This window comes from Poecilia latipinna, unplaced genomic scaffold, assembly GCF_001443285.1.
Source record: "Poecilia latipinna isolate Pla-1442-1.1 unplaced genomic scaffold, P_latipinna-1.0 Scaffold370, whole genome shotgun sequence".
In the NCBI taxonomy this organism is placed as follows: Eukaryota; Metazoa; Chordata; class Actinopteri; order Cyprinodontiformes; family Poeciliidae; genus Poecilia; species Poecilia latipinna.
The window spans coordinates 58,920-68,897 of NW_015112986.1; the positions used below are offsets into that span (position 1 = coordinate 58,920).

At 35.0% G+C, this 9,978-nt stretch overlaps 1 protein-coding gene across 2 annotated transcripts in view; it reads left to right on the plus strand.

Annotated features, from left to right (window-relative positions):
* Nucleotides 1-7,134, plus strand: part of lman2 (lectin, mannose-binding 2) — an 11,207-nt gene extending 4,073 nt beyond the window's left edge. The window contains exons 2-8 of one of the 2 annotated variants that reach the window (XM_015036479.1): nt 1,189-1,295; nt 1,740-1,857; nt 2,865-2,944; nt 3,403-3,564; nt 4,130-4,244; nt 4,418-4,537; nt 5,458-7,134. In XM_015036479.1, the coding sequence (XP_014891965.1) occupies nt 1,189-1,295; nt 1,740-1,857; nt 2,865-2,944; nt 3,403-3,564; nt 4,130-4,244; nt 4,418-4,537; nt 5,458-5,618 (863 nt within the window). In that variant the 3' untranslated portion in view covers nt 5,619-7,134. Of the gene's footprint in view, nt 1-1,188; nt 1,296-1,739; nt 1,858-2,729; nt 2,813-2,864; nt 2,945-3,402; nt 3,565-4,129; nt 4,245-4,417; nt 4,538-5,457 lie in introns of both variants that reach the window. The other variant, XM_015036478.1, reaches the window with a different exon arrangement.
* Nucleotides 7,135-9,978: the final 2,844 nt, after the last annotated feature.

A 9,978-nucleotide genomic window follows, 5' to 3' on the forward strand; every position in this document is an offset into this window, starting at 1 on the left:
AATTTTATATTTTTTTGCATTTTTTTGTGTTTTTTTTTTTTTTTTTTTTTTTTTAAAGGGGTATGTGTATTATGTTGTATTTTTCATATATTTGTAATTTATTACTCTTATTCTGTTTTTGCTTTAATGTGCTGAACAGGTTTTGGGGAAATTTATGTTCACTCTAAGTGAAGAGCTTTTTTTGCTCCTATGGCAGATTTTTGGTTTATACTTGAAACAGGAGCCTGAAGAATGAGGTTGCTGAGCTTGAAGAGCAGCTTTATAACTGCCTGCCGTTTCCTGTAGGTGCCTGGTGAAAGCCTCATGCTACACGGATCTAGTCTGCATACCTGTCAGACTATGTAAACAGTCATCGAAACGCAGTTCAAACACAGACTGTTTGTTTTATGGACACAACGAATTGCTGTTATGGAATAACACACAAATCCTAATATATTATGGCCTGTGTTTGTATATTTCATTTCACATCTGTCTTTTATTTTTTATTTTTCAAATAAATTGTATTTGTATTGAGGAAAATATATTGGTGGTTAAGTGTTATTTTTCTTTATAAACTTATCAAAGCTTTATGCAAGTTGAATGAAACTAAAAGTAACTAGTTAATTTTATTTGTGTTTTCCTGATTTATTTTTTATATGTATTGCTACCTTATATTTTCAGAACTTTAATTACTACTAATAAAATTAAAACAACTTTACTTGAGCTTTATTTGTTGGTGTGCAACTGTTGTAGCTTTGTGGATTTACAGCTGTATCATATTTGTTTAGGCAATGGTAAGAGTACATTGAGAGTGAAATGGAAAAGTTCATCTTTTTCTTTTCATAAACTCTTTGAGGCATTAATAATAATTAAGCCAAATGATTTCATCTCAGAAACTCACTTAAACGAATATAACAATCATGTATTTTGAGATAAATTCAAGCCAATAATGTAGAAGTTGAACTTCCCCATGAACAACAAATTGGTAATTTTAGGTTTTTAACATCCAGAAATGTTATCAAAACTTCAAATTAACCTGCTGTGGAAGCAACTTGTGTTCAGCTTATAAAGCCATGATAGTCTTGCAGGTTAAAAAACACATTTATTAATTTAAAAGCTCTGATTTTCGGCTCAAAATAGGATGTTGTTGTAGACTGCACTTTCAGGGGTTGCTGATTTCTCTTTGGTTCTCACATGTTTCTTCTGAAGGTGTTGGCAATCAGTGGGATTTCTGGGGAAGCACACTGGTGACGAGCTCATATGTCCGGCTTACTCCAGATGAGCGGAGCAAACAGGGATCCATATGGAATACTGTGGTGAGAAAAATTTATAATGTGTGCTCTCTGAATTGAAGTACTTGTATGATTTGGTTTACACTTTGATGAAAAGGTGTCACAAAAACCAAAATCCAGAGTTAAACTACTAACCAAGTAGAGCAACAAGTGGACTCTTGTTGATTTTGATCCTATTGATTGAACGATTTAAAATACTAAAACTTCACAAATCACAAGTCTCAATTGTATTCGTGTAGAAATCCAACACCAACATTTTCCATTTGAATTGATTGATCATTTAAATCTTATCGGCCTCAGTGATCTGTCAAACATCTACCCAAAAATGTGTCTGAGACACATTGGCTAAATATTAAAAGGGCTATCAGTAACATTTTAAAGGAACTTGCTGAAAAAAGTTTTATTGTCATTGAACATTCAGATCTGAGTCTTTGTTCTCACTTCAGTGTTTATGCAAATTCCTTGCAGCCTTGTTACCTGAAGGACTGGGAGATGCATGTGCAGTTTAAAGTTCACGGATCAGGAAAGAAGAATCTCCATGGCGATGGCATCGCTCTCTGGTATACGAAGGACAGACTGCATCCAGGTACATTTTTAATCTCATTCCCCGTTTCTGCTGAGGTCTTTTGTGGAAGAAACTCGTGGCTGAGCTTTTTTATGTGGTCTTTGCTGCAATCATGTTTGGATTTAGTAATACAAAGAAATTCACAAAACAACTGTGCTTTTGTTCTACAAAGTTTAAACATATCTTTTGATTTCAAAAATTTTAGAAATCAAACTTTTTTTCCTAATATAGCTTTGAAGAGGAAAGTCTAATAGGACCTTTATTTTAGAAGTAATACTTTTGTCATTAAAAAAATGATGAATTAATTACATAGTTTCATCAAAAACTTATGCCTTTCTTTTATTTTTTGTCACTTTGAGCTGCCTTGCTGCCTTGTCAATAAACCTGCTTTAGTATAGAAAATTTAGAAAAACCACATTCCAAAAATAGCTTTTTAAATTTTTAAAAGCAGGATGGATTATCAGGCACAGCAAAACAGGGACGATTCATTCATTCATCCGTCCTTCTATACCTGTTTATCCCTGCGGGGGCTCTGGTGCCTGTCTCCATTCATTGGATAGAAGACAAAGATAGCTTGAAGTGTTTTTGCTAAAATAAGTGGTTTAAGGTTTTTAAAAAGTCATTGAGATTTTGACGGTAGAAAAGGAACATTAAAGAATTACAAATATAATAAAATACAGACTTGAATATAGACAATATATAATTAGCTTAGATGTAAAAATGTAAATCCAACCATTTTCATTCATATTGAATGATCCTCGCTGCCATTGTGACTCCATCATAAAATATCCTGATGTTTGTTTCCATCGCCACTGCTTCTTCTCATATTCGCTCTTCACACAGTGTGTGTCATTGTCTGCTCATGTCTTCCATCATCTCTGCCTCCATCCTAGGCCCTGTGTTTGGAAACCAAGATCAGTTTCATGGCCTGGCTATTTTTGTGGATACCTTCCGCAATGACCTCCATGGAATGGATGTAAGTGTACAGAGTGTGGCTCCTGTGGATTGATCCGCTTGTTTCTTTGCAGGGCCTGTGTTTTCCAACAATGCTCACTTCCACGGGCTGGCTGTTTTTATAGATACTTACTCTAATGATGATTCGACGGATGTGAGTGGTTCCTGTCGGCATGCTCTTAGTCTCGTTTCAGTGCTGAGTTTGCCTTCTTTTTTGTAAAGCAGCATGCTGTCAGAATGTGGAGCATGTCAGCATCTAAAACTCACAAGAAGTTCATTATGTATGTTAAGGAAAATTATCTACTGTAGTTCTGTTAAACTGTAATCAAATCTAAAAAAAAAAGGTCCTTTGTAACTAGATAAATTAGTTAAAAACTGCAGCTGCTTTTTGTTATGGCTGGTACAAAATTAGATCTGAAACCATTAGCTTAGTTTTGCATGCTGGAATCAGTTTTCAGTGCTGCTTATAGGTGAAGGAGTGCCTGAACTCTTACGTTGTTTCATTTGCACAATTTATTTTGCATTCATTTGCTTCTCATTTTCGTTATTAATTTGACTGTAGCACTTCTTTAATATTGTATGTTTTTATCCAATGATTTGTCCAATCACCAGCGCTCCTTCCCCTACATCTCGGCCATGGTAAACAACGGCACAGTGAGTTATGATCACGGTAAAGATGGCCGCTCATCGGAGCTGGGAGGCTGCTCAGCTGACATTAGAAACAGAGACTTTGACACGTACCTCGCTATCCGCTACTCCAGAGGACGACTGACGGTAAGCAGTGAAACCTTATGGTTCTTTTTTTTTCTCTTGGTTTCCTGAATCAAATGATTCTACACCTCCTCAACACACAGCCAAGCTCTACAGATATATTAAATATTTGATACAAACATGCAAAAGCAGATGCGCGTCTAAAATCTAAACGATTCTCAGGTCCCATAGCTACAACACAACCTGTTTAAAACTAATAATAGAGAATTACACCTTTATTTTCACCAGGTTATTTCTGTATAGTTTTCCTTTTTATTTCTTTAAGTCAAGAAATGGTTTCATAAAGGGAATAGATTCTGGGTTTTTCCAGAATAGTTCTCTTCCACTGATTTCTTCAAACCCATGAAAGCAGCCTCTTATATAAGGCTTCCATGCTAATGCCAGTTTAATGCCCAAGTTGATCCTCACTTTTCTTACATAAAGACATCTCCACAGCAGCTTTTCATTTTGAGCTCTTTGGGTTTCAAAGTGTAAAATCTTTACTTATTGCATCATGAGGGAAATCACTGAACCCCGTCTTTTTTTATATACCTAAATGATTTAATGTTTCGTCTCTGTATGTCTGCAGGTGATGGTTGACGTGGACGACAAGAACGAGTGGAAAGAGTGCATCGACATCGGAGGTGTTCGTCTTCCTACTGGATATTTCTTCGGTGCATCAGCAGCAACTGGAGATCTCTCAGGTAAAGTCAGAACTGGGACGTCTGGCAACAAAGATGAAAATAAGTATGATACTTAATTGACTTTTTAAAACAATTCTGTGGTGCTTCCATGGTTTTAGTTTGGAGACATTTTATTGAAATTGCATATTTAAATCTTGAAGATATAGTTAACAGTTCATGCTCATTTGTTCCAGATAATCATGATGTCATCTCTATGAAACTCTACCAGCTGATGGTGGACCACAGCCCTGAAGAGGAGAACTTGGACTGGACTAAAATCGAGCCCAGCGTCAGCCTTTTCAAGTCCCCCAAAGGTAGATCAGGATTTCAGAGAAACAAACAAAACAAACATCATTTTTGGCAAAATAGAAATCAATACTTGCATCTGTTTTCCAATGATTCATTGAAGTGCTTCCATCAAGGTTATTATCCATTATTTTCTGTCTTACAATACAGTAAAGTAACACTTGAGTTATTGCATTGTGAACTAAATGTCTGATGACTTCCCTGCTACATCTTGGTTTTGCACTAATCAGATAATTTACTCATACTGCTGTTGATTACAGTTTTATGATCTTTATAGCAAATAACCGAATGGCTTCAAAAATGTCTTCAATGTGAAAGTACTTCAATTTGTACAGAGTGTGCAGGGCAGAGAGAACTTCCGGGCCAGGCCACTTGCAAAAAAAAGAAGACAAAAAAAAAATAGAAAGTAAACAATGGTTATGCCTTTTTTCCAATTTTGTGTAGTGTATAATTAAAAAATCTATTTGGTTCAATAATTGAATGTAGGAGAAAACAAAAATGTTTTTTATATTTTTGCTTCAAAGAGAAAAGAATCTGCCTGAATGTAAACGGATCATTATAGGAGTAGTTTCTCTAGTATTGATATTGTATCAGAACTGTTTGTTCTGTGACACGTGTAGTATTGGTTTATTTATGGAGAACTGCTTCCATATTCTTTCAGTTCACCTCAAATTTGTGGATAAGTTGGTGATGGTTGCATAGAAACTTCTGTCCAAAACCATCCAGAAGGCAAATTAAAACTAAAACGCGATTAATCTGATAATACAAATATTAAAAGCAGTTAATTTGAGATTTCTGACATGAAAGTCAAAACAATAAGTAAAGGATGAGAATAAAAGCAAAACCAGTGATAACATGGAAGTAGTGGAAGTTTAAACTAACGGTAAGACATGCATTGAAATGGATTATTTCTCCTGTTTTTCCTCAGACAACGTTGATGATCCTACTGGAAACTTCCGGGGAACGCCCCTCACAGGTTGGAAGGTGTTCCTGCTCCTGCTGTGCGCTCTGCTGGGAATTGTCGTGTGCGCGGTGGTGGGAGCTGTGGTTTTCCAGAAGAGACAGGAGAGAAACAAGAGGTTCTACTGAGCGGAGAGCGGAAACTCGTCACAGAGGTGGAGCTTTGTTGTGGAATGAACTGTTCCCAGATGACAGAACGCAGTAGCGCATTCAATGTGAACTTTTTACTGAAGATTGTATTAATGTTTATAACTTTTAAAGCACTGCATTACGAGTGAATCATGGTATGAAGGTGGAGGATGAGCGGTGACATCTTCAGTGACCCTAAATGCTGATCTTTGTGTGCTTGTTCATTTATTGCAGGGTTAAAGTTTAAACAACATGGAATCCAGTCTGTAAAAGATCAGGCTGTTTCTTTTTTAAGCCACCTTCTGCAAAAGTTAATAATGACATCATGGTTTAGGTATTTACTTTTGTCTTCCAACTGTTTTTTACTTCTTTTTACAAAGAAAACCTCTACCATTCAAAAACTACTCATTCAAAATACAAAAAGGATTTAATCTAGTAAAATAAAAAATATAAACGTGTTTGACCTGTGACCCTGATCAAGGTGAGAAGATCAAGTTTTATTTGTTTTCAGCGTTTTGTGTTACTGCCGTTCTCTTTCTGAAAACCAGAAACTCTGAGGCTTCCTCCTCGAAGTTTTGAGTTTACGTTTTGTTTCATGTGGACATGTGTTAGAACAAACTTTGGTAGCTGTCTGGGGTTTTAATGCTTCTTTTTTTTATGCATCGTCGCTTAAAGTGTCAACGGGTGGATACTGTTAAAAGTCTGCAGTTCTTAATTCTAATTTTTCTATGTTTCAAACTGTCAGAAAGAAATAGGTAAAGCAGCATCTAGCTCTTTCTAATTATGTTTTACTAAAATAAATTCATCTAGAAACATTAAAAAAAGTATTCAAAAAGATTTTGGGTTTAATCTATGAAGAAAAGGTAAAGATGGTTAATTAAGCATCTTTTTTTTAAAGTGTTTGATCAGAACATGAAAAAGAAATTGAGCTGCTGTCAATTTATAATAATCACAATCATCTGGTGATCTCTTCAGTTTGCCTGTACTAACGGATATAAAATGAGGGGGTTTGTGCTTAGAAGCTGTTTTAGTTAATTTAATGTGTATGGCTGTGTGTTGGCTATGATTTTCTGATTTATTTTTATTTTATCTTGAAATGACATCAGTATGTGGATTGGATTCTAACTTTTGCAAAACCTTTATAAGTGCAAAGACGTTCATTTAGAGTTTTAGATTGTTTTGTTATAAAAATACTGTTTGATTTAAAACTGTTATGAAATTAATCTCTCATGATTCCACATGTCGAACCCAGTTGTTAATTGTTTTCCTATTTTCTTCATTATGTGATTGTCCCCAGTCAGCGATGTTGATGGTGAATTCATTAATACAGTGTTAATCATGAAATCGCAGCTAACTGTATCAGAGCTTATTGTTGCACTCATGAATGTTGAAGCTCATAATGTCTGCTTCTTTTATTTTGACTCCAAATACTTTTCTTGCCATGTCAGCTTAGTTTGTGATGAAACTTGAAACGGCTCCACTCATCAGAAATAATTAATAAAAATGAAAAAAAAAAGTGTTTTAAGTATTTTAAATAACTAAGTTTTTTTTTGTTTTTTTTTTGTATGTCTGTCCTGGCAGCTTAGGCAAACTTTTTGGTGGATCTAGTCAAGTAAGTGACATTAATTATTGGTCTCTAGAAACACATGGTTAGCTTTACAAGGAAGCAAAGAACGTTGCTTTTTGTTTTTAAAACTTCTTTTATGATTAAAATTAGTGAGCTAATTTTCAACTGAGTTTATATATCTAATTTAACTGGTAATATTAAATGTACAGTGCCATGAAAAAGCAGTAATTCTGTTGATTTTTCTTTTTTTGGAGGGTGGTGAGCCTTCCCCGGTTTATTTTATTGTATGTAAATGGGTTATTGTATGTTTGGTTCTCATTTTTAAGTCTTCTATAGCAAATATTTTCTATTTATTTTAACATCTAGACTAGTTAACCGTATGAAAATTGTTCTTCAAGGAAACCAGCTGGTCTTTTAATTGAATTCTGTTTGTTTGTATAGAGACATATTTTCTTTAAAGTAATCTCGGAGCCAACTTCATATAAACAAGTTGAATTCAAATCCATTTTTTAAATCAATAAGTTTAAGTAGCATCACATTCAGTACAGTAAGAGTCAAATTCAATCAAGTTAAAAAGCAATTTCAAACAATTTTCATCCGATAATTGAAAGCCAATATTAGATCATTCCCACTGTTTTTCCTCCCTGCTAGAGCTCTTTGATGTGTCTTTTTGGAGGCCTTGCAAAACTGTTTTGTGATAAAAATGTTTAATTTATTTATGCTTGCATGTCATGATCAATTAAACTGAAATTGAAAATTATAATCAGAACTTTAAATGTAAACTTCAAAATGCACATTTACCTTAAATTTCCTTCAATTTCTGAACATGTTATTTTCTTTTTATTTTACCCACTAGATGGCGATGTTGTGTTAAAATTTTATAATTTCCAAGACTGAAAAAAATCACACTACTCTTTCTGTCAGTAATTTTAATAATATTGTAGGCCAAAGGTCATGCATTCTCTTTTTCCCCTCATAGTCCTTGACTTTTTATATCCTACATCATAAGTTTATTTTGATAATTCTGCTTTTGTTGGTGCAGCAGGGTAATTGGACAAAGCATTGAAGAAGCTTTTATTTAAACATTGCTATAGCAGTAAAGAAAGGCATCGCATTCATTTTAAATGAAGTTTTTCAACTCAGTGCTCTTTCTTTTCACGTATCGTCTCCTGACCTCTGGAGCCCACAGGTCGTTTGGAGATCCCTCCATCTGCATTCTCCAGTACTGTATTCACAACTCTAAAGGTGTACTGAGGCACTTGATCGAATTTTCATAATGTAGCCCAGCACCACAGTGCAGCCTCCCAGCACTCATAGACTAATAATCCAGCTTCCAATTCGTCAGCTGAATATATTCTGCTGTTCATAAGAGAAAGAAAGAGATGGAGGCTGCAGTTTAAGTAGTCCATGGCCACTTTCATACCTGGAAGCCATGATTGACTGGAAGCCTGACTGACAGAGCAAGCTGTAGCCTCGGGTCGATGGCTTAAACCTTTCCACCTGAGCCGCAGTGACATTTTCGTCCCAGCACAGAGGAGACACATGCTACATCCATAGCTGGAGCTCAGGGTTATTCTCCTATTGCATGAATCTGTCCATCCAAGAGTAAATTTTATAAATATCAATAATTTGTTTGGAATGAGTCACAGTATGAAAGACAGATTTTTTTTTTTTAATGACATGCAATAGAGAGAGACTTTAAATCTTTCACTTGAGGTTCTATAGCTTGTGTTATTATTTCTAGTTAATGTTTAAGGTTAGTTTATATGTCTATAGTTTTTTTAAGAACCTTAAATTGATCTAGTCAATCCTCAATTCACAAACCCAATTTTAGGTTCAAATTTAATATTTTTCCTTTACTTAACGCTGAGACTTTTTCCTTTCTTCCAGTTTTTTCCCAGTTGATTTAAGTTATATAAAATCCTCCAGAGATGCAGACTGATGGGATTAACACAGGACTCTAAGTGGTGCTACTTGCTGTGAGCTCATCTCTATTTGTAGGACATTCATCTGTGTCCTTGGCGGACAGAGCAGAAATCTTTTCTTTGTTGATAGATGCTTTTATAATTCATTGAGAATCCACTTAAAAAGCAAAGCTCTGACTGAACCAAGCGATTGTTGATGATTTGAAAACTTCGATTTGGTGAAATTTTAAAGGCAGAGGAGAGCAGAGCTCAATGTCTTGTCAGCAAACATTTTCTAATGGACTATTGAATGTTTCTTTGGAAACCAGTTTATATTCAAAAAGCTATAGGACATTGCAAATTATTTCTAAACCTTTATAGGCATTTTATAAAACCAAGCTTCATGTTTGACCTTAGTTTGTTCACATAGTGTCACATTTTGACCTGATAAATATGTGAATGCTTGAATTACTTGTTGATTGCACTGAACTTAGTTGCATCTTATTCTAGTAGCAATAAAATAAGAGTTGAAGGCAGCTGCTGTAGTCCAGAAGCACAAGTGCACCAGCCACAGCTAAGGCTTGGCAAGTTTGTTTGTATCTAACATTTTAGCAATTCAAAGTCCTTTACATGATAAAACCATAAAAGAGTAAATTACAGTAAAATATTACATATTCTCTGCATGACTACACCCAGATTTGGGACTTGATCAGTTGTTTCTAGCCATGATAACTGAAGCTGTGTGCTGACTCTTGGCTCTTTCCTTTTTGTAATCCACACAATGATTTCTTTCATGCATCTACTCAAACCTTGAATGGGTTCATAGTCCCCTGGTGACATTGTAATGTAAAGGTGTGTAATTATTAATTATTAGATATGGCCTGAGCTA